Source organism: Diabrotica undecimpunctata, chromosome 8, assembly GCF_040954645.1.
Source record: "Diabrotica undecimpunctata isolate CICGRU chromosome 8, icDiaUnde3, whole genome shotgun sequence".
NCBI lineage: Eukaryota > Metazoa > Arthropoda > Insecta > Coleoptera > Chrysomelidae > Diabrotica > Diabrotica undecimpunctata.
Window position 1 is genome coordinate 142,017,570 of NC_092810.1, and position 20,422 is coordinate 142,037,991.

Consider the following 20,422-nt stretch of genomic DNA (forward strand, 5'->3'; position numbering starts at 1 on the left):
ACCTACTAGAAAATTACAAAATTACAATTTTTGGTTTAAAAGAAAGACAATATTTCAACTATAATATTAAACGGTCGAGGCTGTTTTCGAACGCGTTGGTAGAGAGAGCAGAGACAATCTTATCTTTAAGGTTATTGCAGCACTCAAAAACTCTATTTGGTAGAAAGTTCTGTCTTAATATTGTAGAAAAGTTCTCTTTTTTAAGTTTAAACTCGTGACCTCTGAGACGTTCATCTTGATTTATGGTAAACATTTCATCGATATGTCCAAAATTGAAATTTGATATTTTGAATCTAGTAAGTAGTAAATAAGTCTTCACCTTGTCGGCGAAGTTCAAAAGAAGTTAGGTTAGCCATACTAAGTATTTCTGCGTAAGAAGGTCTTCTTAGTCCCAAAGGAATTCGAGTGGCTTTTCTTTGAACGTTTTCCAACAAAATTTTGTCTCGAACCAAATCAGGATACCACGTTGGTTTAGCGTATTCAAGAATGGGTCTTACGTACAGAGTGTAAAGTTTACAGAATGATTGCATTGAAACTCTCGAAAAACATCTCCGAATAAGATAGAGTATAGAATTCGCACCTCTACAAATAGAAGTAATATTGTTGGACCAAGTTGGGCTGCTGTTTACGATAACTCCAAGGTCGTTAAACGAGAACATAGATCTAATGGTTGCCCGTTAACAAAGTATGGCACAAGTGGGTTATCTTAACTAATTCGAAGCACTACACATTTTTCCGCATTTAAGGGTAGTAGCCATTGGTAACACCAAGTTAAAATAGAGTCCAAGTCCATTTGGAGGGTTAGCTGGTTTGTGGTTGGATTGGCATATATTTTTGTGTCATCAGCATAGAACGATATTTTACTTGAAACGTAATAAGGAACATCGCTGGTATAAACGGTAAAAAGCAGTGGTCCAAGGACAGAACCCTGGGGCACTCCACTTTACCCTAACCTGTCTTGTGAAAATGATTCGCCAACTCTAACTGTGTAATGTCGATCTGTCAGGAAATCATCTATCCGACGAAGTAAAGTACCGCGAACTCCGAAATGTTGGGATTGTAAGGGATGACTTCAAGTCGTTAACACAATGTAGTAGATTGGTTAGAGTAGAGCGACCAGAAACAAATCTATGTTGCTGTGTTGGAATAACATGTTCCTGGAGAAGGAATTTGGTCATCTCCTCGCTAATAATGGCTTCTGTGACTTTGTCAACTACTGGCAGCAAGCTAATTGGACGATAATTGTTGGGGTCCAGTTTGTTACCTTTTTTAAAAATGGGTGACAGATGCTAATTTCCAACTAGGGGGTAAGGAATTCTGGATAAAAGAAGTTTGCATAATTAGCGTTAAGAATATTTCAAGCGTGTCTGCTCATCTTTTTAACAGTTTTGGTGTTAAACTATCTAAACCAGGTGAAGCGGTTGTGCGAACTTTAATTAAGTGTTGTTTGACATGATCCACTGTGAATTCAACTTTCCATAAAGATGCGCCGACATGATTACAGTTAATAGCAGCTATTATTCGATTCTTTAGTAAAAACCTGTGAAAATGCTAAAGAGTTACGGAAGATTCTTTGTCAGAAGAGCATAAAATCTGGTTGGGTTTTTGAAGTATAGGAATGGAAATTTTAGACGTCAAGAAGGATCGTATGTATTTGTAGACTTTTTTAATGTTACCACATTCAATAACGCTTGCTTCAAAATTTTGTCTTAGAGTTTTTAGAGATGTTTGTAAGTTATTTGAAAATCTGCGGTCGTTTTTTAAATCACTGAGAAGCCCGGTGAGTTTAAATTTCCGCCATAGATGTCTTTGGTGATTAATCTGTTTTATTGCTGTTCGATCTATCCAGGGTTTAAGATTGTTTTTATAAATCTTAGGGAAGGTGGTGTTTGTAGAAATTATATTGTGGACGGTATCAATTGATTAAACTGGATATGAGCCGTTATAACTGCATGATCTGACTTTCCCTAGGGGAACTGACTTCGAGAGACTAAATCAGCTGTTCGTCGTTAATAAGCACTAGATACTAGATCTAAAGTAGAAGGTTGGTTATTAATTCTAAATCTAGTAGGTTCTATGATGAGTTGTATCAGGTCTGAATTTACTACAAAGCTTTTAAACAAAGTATGATCGGTTTCGACGTCAGATAATGAAGTTATTGGCCAGATCATCTCTGGGAAATTAAAATTTCCAGTAATGATAAGATTATCAAGAGATGATAGTTCTTCAAAATTTGTAAAAAAAACATTTCATGTGCAAGTAGTGTAACAGGTGGACGATATATACATACTAAATTAAGGCAAAAAAGATCTTTAGTAACAGATAAGTGAATTGCATCTATTCCGGGAATATTTAATAGGTTAATGTTCATTTTGAAAGTTGAGGTAATAATATTAAATAAATACATGCATACACCGTCACCACACGATTTTCTCTGTCTTTACGATATATTGAATATCCATTTATATTAAAAGAGTCGTTTTTAATTTTCCATAATATGAATTTTTATATTATCATGTTTAACTTTGTTTCCAGGGTTTCACCTACCCATCGCGCTTCAAAATCCCGCAGTGGTAGCGTTAATTCCGTAACAGGAGGCAGTGGGGGCAGAAGCCACCGGTCTTTTCCTCTCACTCAACTGCCTCCGCGTATGGATACTATTCCACCCCCGCAACGGTTTCAAAATGATAATAGTGCCGCTCCCATCATCAACGGGTTACCTCTAGATCCCGTACATACTGCCACGCAAACAACATTGGTAAGTACTAAGGTACTAATATAAATTTGTTATTTATTGTATATACTGGTGGAATCTTACACAAGGAAAATGTATATTTTAAAACGAAAGCTATAAAGTTATTTTACGAGATTTGTAATTATAACATATATAAATAAACATGACATGGTTACTTGTAATGTAATTTAAAGTCGAATAACTTTAGCAATAAATTTAAGTACTTCTGGGAGAGACTAATAAAATTACAAAATTACCATTCGATTTTATGTACATACTTTGTTTATTATGAATAAGGTGTATTTGTAGAAATTATATTGTGGACGGTATCGAGAAATGCAGTCAATGAAATGTCATTTAAGTCTACAAAAAATAAATGCCAGTCGATTTGAGAGAGTTCAGTATTAACTTCAGAAAAGTCGGTAGTAACGTGAGCCATTATAACTGCATGATCTGACTTTCCCCTAGAAGAACTGACTTCGAGAGACGAAATCAGCTGTTAACTACCAAAATAGTATGTTTTTCCGATGTAAAAACCCGAACGTGTACGTATGATTTTAGGTTATATTCTGAGTAAAAAGATATTTTTGATGTGTTGACCACGAATATATTTATGTCAACAGGAAACATCAATGTCAAGCAAAATCTAAATGTTCCAAAAATTACTTCGTCATATAAAAATATAACAGGCAGTCCCGGTCCTAGGGTATAAAATGCCCGCCTGCAAAACTAGCATAGGCGGTCTTCGGTTTTTTTAACTTGAATCATATTTTGGTAATTGAATGCAACACTAGATAATGCTCTTTTAACTGTACAGTAAGCATACAAACTATTCTGTATTAATAGACACATAGAATACTAAATTGCCAAAGCTCCTATTAAACTAAATTTTATGTAAAATTAGTTTACTACAAATCATTCATTTACGCTTTTCACTGCAAAGACAAAAACAAAGGCTATAGCGGGATAAGATGGTCAAAAGTGCAAAACTATTTAAAAGTTAGCCAAATATTATTAACATAACCTAGGAAATTATTGAAAATTTCAATGATGTTTCCTAGACTCAATTTTCAATATAAAAATTTGAAAAAATCAGGCTATTTTGTATTCGATAGATACATCTTCATGATTTTTTTCAGATTTTTTAAGACAAAATTGCGTCCAGAAAAAATAAGCTTCTTTTTTTAGATTTAAGACGTTCTATGGCCTCTGGGAAGCTAAAAATTTTTATGAAGTCAAGTTTTTATATGCTTTATTGAAAGCACAAGTAGCGGTGCTGATCGGGAAAACTTTTGACCATCTTATCCCGCTATAGCCTTTGAACAACTTCACAGAAATTTGAATAAAATAAAGCATTTCGAATAAGCGCCAAGTTGTTTGTTTTTTGAAACATAATATATTTACCAATTAATTATATTACTACAGGGTATTAATTGTATGTGTTGTATATTTTACGTGTGTGTGCAAAAATAACAAACACAGATTAGCGTATTGGAATTAAATCCACATAATAAAAAATTTATTTTTATATTTTACTATTTTGTATAATACTAGCAGAAAAAAAGCTCATCTTGGCGCCCGCCTGCAGGGTATCCCTTGCAGGTCCGTGATCGCCGACCCTGATGGCAGGTTCCAACGTTTTAACGCATAGGTATTTATCCGTGTAGTTGATTCTCTCCTACACTCCTCAATAATTATTTAACTGAGTAATTTTAATTACTCTTTCTTTTTCGTTTAAAATTACTCTCGAAATTAATGTCTTTGATAGGAGAAACGTTCTTTTTTATCGTCCGATTAGGGCGCTTCGATCTTAATCTAGAAAGTCTAACCTTTTTAGGCATACATGTCAAATTTTAGCGCGATGTAACCATTACTATATTTTTGACAGATGCTTATATTGTTTTTGATCTCTGATTAAACTTTCTTATTTTGAGAAATAAAACAGCGAAGAAAACAAAAGGAAACCTAATTAAATATAATATAACTAATGCTGGTGATAGTGGATACGGAGATACCGGTACGGCGGAACGGAAAGCAAGTAGGACACCAGAAAGTAAAGTGCTGGAAGTTAAAGGATAAAGATTTAGTCTTTAAGAGTAGAGTGCTTCAAGAGCTTGAGGAAAAATATACAAACAGTAGTGTAAGATATAGTGCAACAGAAGGTTAGAGAGAAGAAAGGGGCTAGAAAGCACTATAACAGATCTAAAAGAGAGGAGGATAAGGATATATACAAGGTATATATCTGCACAGTTGTAAACACTCGATGGGATGAAAAGGTTATACAGCATTGCTAAAGCAAGGGACAAGTCATCAAATGGCGAGTATTAAGAACCGATCTTGAAATAAATCAAAGATCGTATGAGCACTTTAGAAAATTGCTAAATGAAGAACACCAGAGAATGTAATAACGGGGATAGCGAGAGATGAAGTTGTCGAGAAGTTAAATAGAAATAAGAATGTTAAGGCAGTAGTACCTGATGGAATTTGCCATAAAATAATATTTTTGTCATAAATAATTTTTTATGACAAATAATGAGTAGGATATATGAGGAAGAAATGATGCCCAATGCATGGAGAGAGAGTGTGATAGTATCATTGTATAAAGATAAAGTGGACATTCAGGACTGTAAGAACTATAGAGAGATAAAGTTAATGTCGCACAGAATGAAAATTTGAGAGAGAACTATAGAGCTAATGTTAAGGAGAGAGACATCGATAGGAGAAGAACAGTTTAAGTTTATGCCAGGGAGGAGGACAACGGATGCCTTGTTTGCTTTGAGACAGTTAATAGAGAAATACAGCGAGAAGAATATTTGATATTTATAGATCTTGAGAAGGCGTACGATACCGTTCCTAACAAGAGCTATGTAGATGTATGAAAGTCAAATGAGTTCCTGAGAAATAAGGAAGACTCATAAAGGAAATGTATAAGGGGGCGTACTCCAAAGTAAGGACTGCTGCCTGATTGACCGAAAGTTTTCCAGTGACGCTGACCGTTAGTTTGCATTAAGGCTCTTTACTAAGTCCTTACCCCTTTAATATTGTTATGGATGTACTGGCAGAGAAAATAAGGTAGGGGCTCCTTGGTCAATGCCCTTTACTGATGATATTGTGTTACTAGAGAAGAGCAAAGATATGTTAAAGGAGAAACTGGAGTGTTGGAAAAGGCTGTTGATGAGGGAGGACTTAAGGTTAGCAGGTCGAAAACGAAGTATATGTGGTTGAAAAGAAGAGGAATGGTTGGGGACTTAAAATTGCTTGGAGAAAACTAAGACCAGGAGGAGAATTTAAATACCTTGGCTCCTACGTAACGGTAAATGGGACACTAGATCGAAAAATTACCCACCGGATACAGTTGGTTGGTTTAACTGGAAGCGAATGAGCGGAGTACTTTGTAATCTAAAAATCGGGGAAGGACTGAAAGGAAAGATTTATAAGAGTGTGGTGAGACCTACGTTGGTGTACGGCGGTGAAGTGTGACCTGTAAAAAGATTCAGGAAAAGAAGATGGAGTTATCTGAAATGAAAATGTTACGGCGGCGGTTGGGTAAGATTAGAAGGGACAGGATCAAAAACGACTTGATTAGGGAAAGAATCGAGATGACCACAGTTTCAAAAAAGATTCAAGAACAAAGACTGCAATGGTTTGGTCATATCCAAAAGGAAAAGGGAAAAGTTCAGGAAGAAGAAGAAGGATGCTCCTTCAGACCAGACTGTCAAATTTTGGTTTCTTAAATGTCGTAGTGCCAGTATATCTAGATTAGATGAACCACGTACTGGACAGATCTTCGATTCAGTTGCACCGGAAAATATGTAACCGTGAAGAAAGTCAAAGAAACGGTTTTGTGATCGTAAAATGAAAGGGGCGATTAATTGCCAAAGGATTACAAGATTTAGTAAAGAACACACTAGTCATATTTTGAACTAAGTTTGGAATATGAAAAAATTATCCTGTCAATGGGAGCCACCACTGACCAAAAATATTATAGTGTGACCCTTCTCAGCAGTGTCCGGACCTTATTACAGCCTGGAAACCTAGATCCATTACTACACACGATAGACCAGAATGGTAGTGTACTTTAGCCGGCAAAATTGATCCAAAGCCGCTAAGAGTGGCTCAATAGATCGGGAAGATTATGGCTACTATATTTTGAGATTGAAAAGGTTGACTATCTTAAAAAAGATTAATCTATTAATAGCTTATATCAGTGTTTATTATTTGTCAAATTGTAGTAGGAATTCAGTGGAAATCGCTCCCATATGCAGAAAAAATAATGTTTTCTCTCAGACAATACACAGACTCGCAAGAATCTTATGACGGTTGCAAAGGTTCATGAGTTGAGCTTTTAATTGTTTTCCCGTCCGACTTATTCTTCTGATTTGCACCCCTAGGATTATTATGGGTTTTCGTTTGTGTATTGTAGCCTGAACGAAGAGATAATTACCGAAACGACCACCTATTTTGCAGAGCTTCCAGAATTATATTCAGACAGCATACAGAATTTGGAAAATCCCTAGAATAGTTTAAGTCAAGTGAATATCGAATTTTATCGAATAAAACAAAAGAATTTTCTGGAAAAACATATTTTTGATTTCAAATGAGACTACTTCTTATAAAACCACCTAGTATCTTGAACAAAAATAATCTGGGCATCACATTGTCTATGTACAAAAATCTCGAAACATAAGTGGAAGATCAAGTGAATAGAGCAAACAGAGCCGCAGGCTGCCACAATGAAACAATATGGAACAATAGAAATATCGGGAAAGACATGAAACGCACAAAACAATCATTAGACTAATAATGACATTTACTGTTGGCATGGACGCCGGCAGTGGGGTGCGGAAAGAAAAGACGTAGCTATACATGTATAGTTATATATTTTATATTAGTTAATAGTATGTGCAGATGCAAATGCACTCCCACGAAAAGCAGATGCGCCCCCTGAAAGTAGTCCTGGCGGCGCCCATGGCAGTGGCTTAAAAATTTAAGGGAATGGTTTAGTATGAGTTTAACTTAATTATTTAGAACAGCTATAAGAAAAGTTAAAATCACCATATTGATTTCCAACCTCTGATAGGAGAAGGAACTTCAAGAAGACGAAGAAACAGCAGAGATGATAACCCTTAGAAAATTCATGGCAAGACACTATGGAAAAAAGCTAGAAGTACAGATACATTACGGAGATGCAAAGAGGATTGGGTAATAAATAGAAGCATTGAATAGCACATTGAAAAACAGACAGTCGTGTCTACATATAAAGCAGAAGAAAAGATTTGTTACATTGAATTTAAAATGAAAATTATTGGTTATCGAATTCCTTTTTAATAATAAATAGAGTTTTTTTACATAGAACTTTTTAAATTCTTATATTTAATTATATTCGAAGTTAATTGGGCGTACTAAACTCTGAATTAAAGTGTAAACATCAAAACCGATCTGATTGAAAATCATCATGAGCTGGAACCGCAGATTACACCGCTAAATTACCACCTACAGCGTAAACATCGCTTTAGAACGGGAGTCTAAAAGAGACATTTAAATTTTACCAACTCAGCTGTCTGTTTTATTTAATTTGGACATAAATTAAATAACTTCAGTTCTATTTAGTTAAATGCTAATTGAAATCATTTAAATATAAAACATTACATGTTGATTAAAATTGTTTTCAATATGTAGTCGATTGCTTTGAAACACAGCTATTTAACCATTTCATTGTTATATTGTTTGTCTATTGTTCTTGACAGTTACATTTTATATATCTGTGATAAAGGGTCAATAAATTATACGTTTATGAACAAAGTTAATTAAGTTGTCTTTTACTTTTTTATCTCTTTTTTTGTTTCTTGTAATAATCTTTTTAGTGATTCGTTTTTTTAAGTCTTAACTATAGACGTGGCTTTTAACAACAGTATAAACAATTTTGAAAGTTTGTATGTAAAATGTTCTTTGATTCTTTGAGAAAGGGTTCTTATTTTTCCACCCACATAAGTCGTGTTACAAACTCCACAAGACAGTTTTTAAATGCCACTTTTATTAAATGTGTCAATTTTATCTTCGGTTTCGCTAAAGATGGACTTGAAGTTGTGTCTAGTTTTGAACGAGATGTTTAAGTTACTGACCTTATTATAAAGTCGACATTTTTTCTGAAATTGGTCCTAGTAGAATAAGGATCTATAAAATGTCTCTATGTCGAAGATAATCGGATGCCTTCATCTCTTTTATTGGGACAATTTGTTCTTGTTTTAATCTCTATGGCCTCTCGGATAATTCTTGGTTTATAGAAGCGGATGGGGGTCCTCTAGTTTAAAAATAAATTTTGTGACCTGTATGAAGATGTTGGCATAGAGTTAAAATTGAGTCAGAATTGAGAAAGGAAATGGAATGTTCATAAATCCTATTTTGGATTCTACGGCTTGTTTGGCCTAAATAAGATTGGGTACAGTCTGCCCAAGGAATTTCATCAACTCCGTGTTGTTCATTTGGAATGTTGTCTGTGATTGATCGGACAAGAAATAAAAGATGAAAGTAGAACCACACACATTTCAGTATATGTAACATTTTGTTTCCAGGAAGACGTGTGGGTGTGTTAAAACCATGGCTTGTCCATCAAGAGGGATTTTGTAATGGATTAATATGGAATTTATAGGGTATAGCCTTGAAGTGTTTTGACGAATTAACTAGTGTCTATGAATTAGATAAACAAGTGTGTCATAGCATCTTATGAGGCAAGAAAAAATAAAGCTTAGATAATGACCTAATCAATTCTTAATTTTATTCACTGCAATCGGAAAGCCAAATGTAGTATCATATCATATTGCTAATAAATAAGGTAGACTGCAAGGACGAACGATGTACTTAAATTCATCTAGTGTGTTCTTCCAAGTACTTAATATCGCGCTTTGTAAAATACGTACTTCACTAAAGTTAAAAAAATCCAGCGAAATACTTTATTCGAAAAGATATTAACAGAATAATTACTAAAAGATACATTAAACCTTAGAATAAATAATCCTTATGTATCGAAGCTAAAGCCATTCTGTGTAAATAATATTCATTGAATTTCTGTAAGTATCACACAACACACCACTCGTTTCCTTCCACTTCATCCATTCAATCCTAATTTTACTGGACGCATCTCCCTCTATTTCCTTATTAACTGTAATACCCATGTTAGGTACTTAGAACTATTACTTTTCATAATCATTTTACCATCCAAAGTTATCATTTTATTTGTAACAACTTCATCTTTAAATGAACATTCCAAATACTCTCTTTTTGTCCTACTAAGTTTTAAACCTTTTTCCTCAAGAGCTTCGCTCCACTTTTTCAGTTTTTGTTCTAAATCCGTTTCAGTATTTCCTTCTAACACTACATCATTAGAACACAATAAACACCGGGGATTGGGACCCTGTAATTTTGCTGTTTTCTGAAAAAATATCCATGAGAATCAATAAGGACTGCACCGAGCTCTGGTGCAATACTTTTTTTACATGAAATTTATGAGTATCTCCCACACCTATCCTAACACCAGTTATTAATCCTTTATACATGTTGCTCACTTCTTCCTATTCTTCTTTTTAGCCTTCTAGGCTAAGGCCTTTCCCAACTCCTTCCATCGATCTCTATCCTGAGCAATATACTTCCTAACCTAACCTAACCCAATCGTTTCTCTTTTTATCTGACAGTAGTATACCTCCTCCTCCTAAGTGCCTTCTCTGTTGAGGTTGGCGATCAATATGGCAAATTTCTCTCTGTTCTGGGCTTAATGAATTAATTCATTTCCTCTTATGTGGGTCCAATCTCTGATGTTTCGTAGCCAAGATTTTTTCTTTCGTCCTATGCCCCTTTTCCCTTCAATCTTGCCTTCTAATATTACCTGGAGCTGCTCAAATTCCCTATGGCGCATTATATGTCCTAGTAGTATATACCTAACATTGCCTTTTCTATTGTGGCTAGTTTGTTTATATTTGTCTTAGTTAAGGTCCAGGTTAGTCATCGATATAATCATGATAAATCCTGCCCATGCCAATATTGTTCTTCTAATGATTTCCGCACCTTGGTTATCTTTGTCAAGTTTTAGAATTTAACCAAGGTAGATATGTTATTGGACTTGTTCTATGATCTCATTACAATTTACTGTAAGCGACATTATTATGTCTCCCACAATCTGCACATATTCACTCGGAACTGCTTTCGTATTGAGCGCCCATCACAAAATTCTAGGAACTCGTATGCTTTCTCAAGATCAATGAATACCGTATGAGCGTTTATTTCTTTATATGTCATGTATTTTTTCATCAGCTTCCTTTTATACCGATTAAAAATAATATATACCGGTATAAAATAATATTCTATTAGTCCCCCCTCAAGGGCGCCACAGCGGTATAAGAGTATACATCGATCTTCAACTATATTTGGGCGTACGGTACGTAAAAAAGGTAAAAGTAGTCTCTGGTAAAAGGTCCCGTGTAATGCTTCATCAGTGTACTATTATACTTGGTAGTATCAAAGGCACTCATTTTATTGGGAGCAAAATATTAATCACAAAAAAAAGAAAGTCTTTAAGAGGCCTGAAAAAAAATTGATCAGTATTCATAACGAAGACTATCAACTAATAAATTTTAAAATAACGAGAATTACAAGAAGGAACGCTTTTTGTCATATTATTCTAATATTGACACATTTTTTTTATTTTATAAATATTCTTTCTTGTCCTAATTAATAAATAATTTATAACTTTTAAATTAAAAAAGCAATAATTAAAGTAATTATTACTTTTTTAATTTAGTTTGAAAACAATTTATTTTCAGTAACATAACTTTTTATCACAAAAGTATTAATAAACATTTTTTTAACAGCCAAAAACGAAACATCAACGTCCATTTGGTTGGGAGAGCAACGATTTTACATTGAATCCGCCGCCTCCTCCACCTGGCTACCGTTTTGGAAGCTTGCCATACAACCATTGCGTCTACCCTATTACCTCACCTACTAGGATGCCTCCTAGAACTGTGCCTACAGCTGTAGAAAGACATAGAGAAGTTAAGAGGTAAATATTTTATCGAAATTTACTAACTACTAAGCTCAATTTTAAATCAAACTTTAAAGTATAAATTTAAAAAATCAACATTTTTTCTCCTTCAAGTCATGTCGCCGGAGTATTAGGTTTACAATACTTCTGAAGAAATCTGAAGTTATTGTTAGATAGTTTCGAGAGCAGTATCTAACAGGTAGCAATTTAACGGTATCTCTTGATGTCTTGCAGGAGTTTTTCTTGTTCTTTTTGTTGGTGTTGGGTTTGTTCCATTGGTTAATACAGGAGGAGTTCCTTGACGATTAGACGTTAGAGTTTCTTGATAACTAGACGTTGGAGTCCCATTCTGTCCTATTGGATGACCTCTCTTTCTTGGTAGTCACTTCCCAGATTCACAAAAATGATCAGAAATGGCTTGTTTGTTAAATAATAACATATAGCAATTTTGTTAATTTTTTCTACGCCAGAGTATCCATGCGTTCACAACACATAGATCCAACATATGAAAAAAAAAAATTCGTTTATACCATTTTCGTGATCTTAGATGGATTCTGTAAAGCCCCAGCATCGAGTCTAATAAGTCCACTCCTCCCATCAGCTGATTATAAACTTCAACAGCTTGAGGCCATGGAATCTCTTTGTACGTTTTTTCTTTTCAGAAGTACCTAGGTTTTATGGTTCTAGGTTCACTACCAACGTAAGTTGATAACATATTTACGGACATATTATCGAACCAAGTTATTATTAGACTTATGCCCTCTTCAACAAGGGCAACTTTTTCTACAATGAAACCATGTTGTTTTTTCTTTAGTTCTTTTTCGGATGGGATTCCTGAATTTGGAACACGGTTTAATCGAACCGTACCTAAAGGCAACAATCCATTTTTTGTAAAATAAATCTTTAATTTTGGACTATTAACGTGATTAACGTTCTTCGGCACTGTCTCTCTCAGTCTAGTCACAACATTTCCACTGACTCCTAAATCAGTCGCTCCATTTGGAAAAGTATTGCTTTGTTCACCAGCAAAAATATCAAAGTCATAACTAAAACCTGATACACCACTAAATACTTGATTTTTGTATCCCCATTTTGCCTGTTTTGCAGTTGATTTGTCTGATTATATGGTTTGAGGTGGTGCCGGCATTTCGTAGAGATAATTTGTTCGTCAACAGCTAGATGTTCCTCCTTGGGAACCAGTCAAAGGCGTTGTTTAATCTTGTCTAATAGAGGTGTAATTTTGAACAGTTTATCATGGCCTGGATTACCAACAGGACCGGGTTTAGTATATCACTAAAATGAAGATGTTTCTTTATAATTTCCCATCTATTGCAGGTCATAGATTCAAATAGGTACTTGTGGTTTACCTACAGTTGCATTCCACTAAATTCTCGATGATAATAATTTCACCAATGACATAAATATTCAGTTCCTATAAATTGCTCCATTTCATTTTTCTTAATATTGGCAGGTTTGTTTGTGTTATGCTGCAGAGCTTTTATGTTTGATTGTTTAACAATCATGGATATTAATTGTTTTGGAAACAAAAACAAAATCTGCAGGAGTTTATAACCCAAGGATACATTCTGGTAGCTCTACAACGCCTTTAAATGCATAATGACTTTTAATAAAATGCTTCAAATGGCCTGATTCCCATAAAATGTGTTCAGATTTCTTTCTTTTGTTGACAATTCTTTTTATACCAGAGCAAATAGGTATATTTTCATCCAAATTCCTTTGTTCATTGCTATCACTATCATCAGACTGGGACTGACGACATCGAGGAATATACTCATTATGACACTGAACCTAAGTCGTCTTTACTTAGTTCTCCATTAAACAGAATATACTAATTATCTGAATCTGAACCTAAATCGTCTTCTTCACTCTTCACTCTTCACTTAGTTCTCCATCACCAGAAATACAGTTGATATATTTAGATGAGCCATAAAACTTCCCAGGATCAGTATTTACCAAAATTTACCATCAGTAGTTTGATTAAACCTTATAGTAATAAAAATAAGTAATGCTTGTTTTTGTTAATTTTTAGACACGGCAGTGAAGACAATCTCTCTAGTGATTTGGATGAAACCCCAGCCTTACGACCACTTAGCGAGTTAGCAGACGATGAACATTTTTCCGATGATTCTTTAGAAGGAATATTACCTCCTCCACCACCACCTGCTTGTAATAAAAGAGCCAGTATTGCTTGGGAAGTACCCTTAGATGATGAAGCTCTGCTTACCCCAGGTGCGTTAACTAAACAATCGTACATAGTGACTTTATTAAAAAGTAACCAACAAATACCGAAAATTACAAAAAACTTCATCGCGAATTATTCAAAAACAATTTAAGTGAATCTTTATAATACTTAAAAGTTAGTGTACTAACGTTATAAAAATGTCTAAAGTATCTACAAAAACTTAACATTGCGAATAAGTGTTCTCGGAGTATTATATAAAGAGAATTCGTCATTTTTATTATCAGTAAAAAAATTATTAAGGGATTAATACATTATGAATTAACGATGCTTGAAAACCTTCTTAAAGATTAAATCTGTTCTACTGTGGATAAGTTAATAGTCCAAAGAAATTTTTTGGGACGAAAACATTGTAAGATTTAACTGTTTATGGTCGACTTTACTACCTTTGCTACTTTCATAAAAAAGGAACAGCTTACTTTACGCTTTATGTTTTGTACGTGCCTCCTAAAACATCAGAAATTACGGTGTTCTACATGATCACAAAAATTGTTATTTTTAACAGTCACAATAACTATTTGTGTTTCAACGTGCCTTTAGGCCAGTAAATGAATGTAAAATACGGCATTACGACAATCCCACAAACTTGAACTTTAACTTATACTTACCCCCTTCCAACACATCAATAATAAGAAATGTGCTGACCAATACATTAGTATGCAGCCAAAAGTGAAGTAAGAAGAAGAGGAAAACTTGAAACTTCAATACGTTTTTTGGTAGAAACGATATAAGTGCCAGAGAAGTTTGTACAATATTTTATGGTAAAAATGCCGATCGATCCAATATTAGCTGTGATATGGTAATGAAAATAATAGAACATTCAATGAATATGTCACAGTATCAAAACTAATTTTAAAAAATAATCCCTTACAAAAAAGAAAAGGTAATGATTAAATCAACTGGAATACTTAAATAGTAACCACTTTCAGTACATATACAGTAGCACTGCCACTATTGTCTCTAGTTGATAGTAGATAATCCATATTTGTAACAAACTGTAAAAGCCAGTATTCTCAAAAAATTAATGTCTGGTGTGGTATACTGAACGAGCGAACTATTGGTCTATTCTTCTTTGAGGAAAACATGAGCTCAAAAAACTTTTTAGAATTTTTAGGTATGTGCAGAAATTACTCATATTGCAAATTGGAAAACTTACAGATGAAATTAAAGTATTGTTACTGCAATTCGTCTTTTAAGTTGATCAATATCGCTGGGTTGTATTTTATAAACAATAAGGCCCTGATCGACAGGCGAGTAAAACCGCAGTTTTGTGGCTCGTCGGTAAAGCTCGCCAGTGTATCACTGCATTACCGCAGTTTTATATACCGACGAGCCTGGCTTCTGGCTCGTCAGTTTGTTTTATTTTTTACTTGGCTCGTCATTTAAAACATCGCGTGTATCACTACTGGCCAACAAAACCGGCAGTTTTCTAGTGAAAAGATCAGTTTTTAAGAATGGATATGCGAACTCTCAGCCACGACTTTTTATTAGAATTTATATATTGTTTACGAGACTGTGTTTGTTTATGGAAATGTACATCGCCAGAATACAAAAACAAAACAACTCGACTTACCGCATATGTCAAACTTTTAAATACCCAACGTCTAGGGCGTCTCCGCTTTTTTTTTGTAATTTCGTAGAATGCTAAGCGAGGTAACATAAAACTTCCCTTTCAGTTTAACACATGTTAGCTGTGGACGGTTGACAATGACCGTTTTGCTCGCTAGTCGATCAGCACCAACGAGCTGCGAGTAAAACCGTCGTTCTTAAAACCGCGGTATTATGGCTCGCACGTCGATCACCCACTATAGACAATAATATATATAAACAGAATTAAGATGTCCCCTATTTGAAGCATTTAATATCGTTTACTTTAAAAGCTACCTGCTCACATTAGGTGTTTTTTTTTGTTATTAAATTTTTTCAGTACTTTATCCATTAATCTAGGTTTCACAAAATCCATAGTTACCTCATTGTTTAATGTTTCTATTGCAGTAAATACTGATTAATAATCTTCATTACGGGATAATAGAAGATGACGTACTTTAATTGATTCATCTATCTTACTACCTACACCTTGCAGTTCTCTTATAATTCTGTCAAAATTCATAAAATGGTCTTCCAGTTTTTGGTCTCTTTTACATTTTAAAGGCAACAACCTTTTTTTTAATGTAAGCTTGATGAATGCACTTTTTCTTTCAAAAACGTCTTCGAGTGCTTTCAGCATTTGTTTAGCGGTGTCGGCATCTTTTATAATGTCTAAATGCTTATCTTTAACCCAGTGAACTATAATCGACGTTGCTTTTGCATCATCATCCCTAAAATTTTATTTCTCGGTTGGATCTAAATGTTCAATCATTGATAATACTTTCTTTCCATTTAATAAGTCTTAACTCGAAATTTCCAACTGTTAAAATTATATCTGTGAGAAGGGAAATTGTTGACCTGTAAACATTATCACGTTATCACTTTTACTTTATTTTTACTCTAGCTATTTATCAAAGATTCTCCTGGGACCATAACCTGTTAAATATTTAATTTAGAAATGACTTAAATAAAATAATTATCGATGGATAACTTCTTTTCAACCCAATCAACATGCTACAATTTTATATGAATTGGCATTATCTCATTTAAAAACATGACGTTGACATTACGCATAATTACACAATAGCCAAGCTACACTAACTACCAAACTATATTTAACATGTTCCTGATGGGAAAGGAAGTCATTGGCGTGGAGTATATCTTAACGATTCGATTTTTATATGCAACATAGTTCTTTAAAAGTGGGTATCAACATACCGTGTGTATGAGTTATTTGTCCATACAGGAGAGCAGTATTTTGCTGCATAATATATCAGGGCTATCACTGAACATCGCACAGTAGTTGATGGATATCGCCAGTTTTCACACAAAGCTTTTGAATAATATGTATTATTTCTCGTTTTTTATTTGGTAGACTTTTTCGAGATGTTTGTTCTATTTTCTATGTGCCATTTTATTATTGAAATGAAAACAGCATATTCCACTTTTGTTAGCGCTAGGACAAACTTGATTTTTAAAACATTCTTTTATAAGATATCTGACGATAAAGTTTCTTCTGCAGTCGCTATGAATTTATATCTAGTTGCAAGTGACATATCATTAACATAGAAAAGTTGAGTTTTTTAGCCTTTCCTTGATTATATGTAGCAGGAATTTCTTATGTGAGGAATAAGGGCAGTGGTTCTGTAATTGCTCAATACAGTTAGTGATTATTTGTTATGGATAGGATAAATGCTGATGCACACCACTTATTAGGCCATTCACTTGTGATCCATATAATGTTGCACATATCAGTTATTTATATTGTATTCTAACTGTTCTATAGATCTACTCTAATACAGGTGTAACTTAATATTTTCATTAAATATTAGAATAATTTAAAAATGAATTAATAGTAACATCAAAGAAAACAATTAATAGGTATCAAGGTTAACTTAAACCATGAATAATTATATAAATTTCCCAAAAGAGTGCCTTTGTTCAAAACTAATGTAGAATAAACAAGCTGATTCAAAAACAGTGTATAATTAACTGTAGTATTATTTAAATGACTATTGTAGCTAGTATTTTAATATAACCCTTTGTTCTCCTTTAATAAAAATTATAAATATATAATTATTAAACATTTTAGGTAGCACCAAAGTTATAGGTAGAAGAAGAAGGAAATCAGGTTCTTATTCTAGCACTAGTTCTATACCTAATAGACTAAAGGAACTGGAAGATTGGCCAGATCCACCACCTTGCACTACAGAAGATGAAGTTACGTCCCCCTTTTCAGATTCCGATGATCACATGATGTTACCAGCCGAATTAAACAGTGCCAATATATCTGGAAATAGCACATATATAATAAGAAGAGGTATGTTAATTTTATAGGTATTCCTGACTTTTCTTAATGATATAAAACGGATTTTATTTTAGCTAATAAAGAACGAAAATCCCTCCAGGCTATGGGCAGTTCGCTAACTTCAAATTCGTCATTAAATTCCCGCTTAAGTTCAGAGCTAAGTATACCAGCTAGTAGATTTAGTGGTGAACTTAGTCATCGCTTGAGTCGAGACCTTCACACTCCGAGCTCTCGATATAGTGTAGATCTCGGCACATCGCATTCAAGATTAAGCAATTCGCCTAAGTCAAGATTGAGTTTAGATTTGAACAACTCAAGACTACTCAGCCAGGAACTAAGTTCTTCTCCATCGAGACACAGCGTAGAATTATGCAGCAGTAGATCCAGCACGCCAAGCAAGTACGATCTCGAATTGAGGAAACATAGCACTACCTTTGATAATATAAAGTCGTTAGTAAGAGAAGGTGTCGTTCAAGATCTTGTTTCCCCGAAAACCGAGACTGCCAAAGACTTTAGCCCAGTTATATCTCCCATAGTCAGGGTGGTGTCCTTACCTAGTTTAAATGCTGAAGAGTTTACTCCTAAACGTGAATTAGATGTAACTGTAGAAGAAGAGGAAGAAGTAGAAAGTTCCCAACCTAGCGCAGAGATATCGCCTTTGAGAAAAATAGAGCAAAATATTAGCGAGCTACTAGAAAGGAGAGACATAGAAGTAATTCAGAATGATCTGTTTGTGTTAAATGGCGTAGATGGACTAGGTAGAGAGAAAAAAAGAGCTCCGTCTAAACCAACTAGGGATTTCAGACACAGAAATGATTTGCAGAAATCAAATAGCCACAGTGAGATACAGAGAACGGAAGAATATTATAGACAGCTTTTGATTGATGGTAAGTGTATTTTTTAAAAAAACTAACAAAACTTTATAGTCCAGTTTATTAAGGTTCACCTCCGATTTCCTTAAAGACGCATCGATTTCCATGAAATTTTAACAGTAGCTAGGGTATACCTCAACAAACAAAATCTACCCTATGCCGATAAGTGCTTTTTCCTTGAGGGTGAATACCACCCCGACTCAGGGGTGAAAATTTTTATATTAAAAATCACACATGGATACAGGGACACATTGAAGCAAAAAATGTTATATAGATTTTTTTTGAATGCATATTTTTTTACTTATCGGGATTGAATTTTGTAAAAAACACGTTTTTAATCGGTTTTCACGAATAACTCAAACATCTTTTATTTTATCAAAAAACTGTTAGGGGTAAAAATGAAATTTATAAAAAAAACAAAGAGATTCATTGATTTAATTTTGCTGTGAACTCAATACAAACCGAGATATGTTCTATTGAAATTTGAAATTGGTATTCGAACAAAAAATTTAAAAAATACACCATTAGTCCATTATTGACCACTGAAAGGTCATCGCTATAAGGAGAGAAGGATATCGGTACAGAGAAAAAATTAATACATTATCCTTATGACGAACCAAACAACGTTTACTATTTTAATCGTTATAGGGGAAGTATCCTTATATATATATATATATATATATATATATATATATATATATATATATATATATATATATATATATATATATAAGAGAAATTACAGGCACATGTAAAAACAGAAGAGTAATTAAACTTATTAATGACAACGGACAGGTAATCGTGGACAAAGAGAGTATTGATAATACCTGGAAAAATTACATACAAAATTTATTTTTTGAGAAGAGGGAGAACCAGTCCCCAATACCTACAAAACCGGGACCACCTATACTAGTGGCAGAAATAAGAGCAGCCATAACATCACTAAAAGAAGGGAGAGCTCCAGGACCAGACGGAGTACAGTCTGAATTTGTTAAACTTCTTGATAATGAATCTTTAAGAATAAGAGTGTAAAATCTTCAATAATATTTATGACACAGGCAATATTCCAAAAGATTGGCTAGTTCAGATTTTATTACGTTACCAAAGAAACAGGGAGCGAAAAAGTGCGGAGAATATAGGCTAATAAGTCTAATGAGCCAAACACTAAAACTTTTTTTTTAATTATACATCGCAGAATATACAAGCTATGCGAAGAGAGAATACAAGACACACAGTTTAGATTCATGAAAGGCGTAGGTACGAGAGATGCACTGTTTAGTCTACAGGTATTATTCCAAAGATGCAGAGATATGACTTGCGATATCTACGCCTGCTTTGTGGACTACCAAAAAGCATGTGACAAAGTTCAACACCGAAAAATGATGGATGTTCTAACAAACGCCCAAATAGATGATAAAGACCGGCGTATAATACAAAATTTATACTGGAACCAATCAACCACAATAAAAACAAATCTTGGAGATGAACCGACGAAAGCGATCCAGATTTTGGACGCGTTACACAAGGATGTATACTTTCACCTATATTCAACCTATATTCAGAGGAAATATTTAGTGAAGCCTTGGAAAATTGCGAACATGGAATCCTTTTAAATGGAGAATGCGTA

At 34.1% G+C, this 20,422-nt stretch overlaps 1 protein-coding gene across 3 annotated transcripts in view; it reads left to right on the forward strand.

Annotated features, from left to right (window-relative positions):
- The window catches only part of LOC140448135 (uncharacterized), a 546,485-nt gene that overhangs the window by 500,359 nt on the left and 25,704 nt on the right, over nt 1-20,422 (forward strand). For all 3 annotated transcript variants that reach the window (XM_072541218.1, XM_072541221.1, XM_072541219.1), the window contains exons 5-9: nt 2,536-2,758; nt 11,596-11,786; nt 13,819-14,018; nt 17,708-17,935; nt 17,998-18,810. In XM_072541218.1, the coding sequence (XP_072397319.1) occupies nt 2,536-2,758; nt 11,596-11,786; nt 13,819-14,018; nt 17,708-17,935; nt 17,998-18,810 (1,655 nt within the window). The remainder of the gene's footprint in view (nt 1-2,535; nt 2,759-11,595; nt 11,787-13,818; nt 14,019-17,707; nt 17,936-17,997; nt 18,811-20,422) is intronic.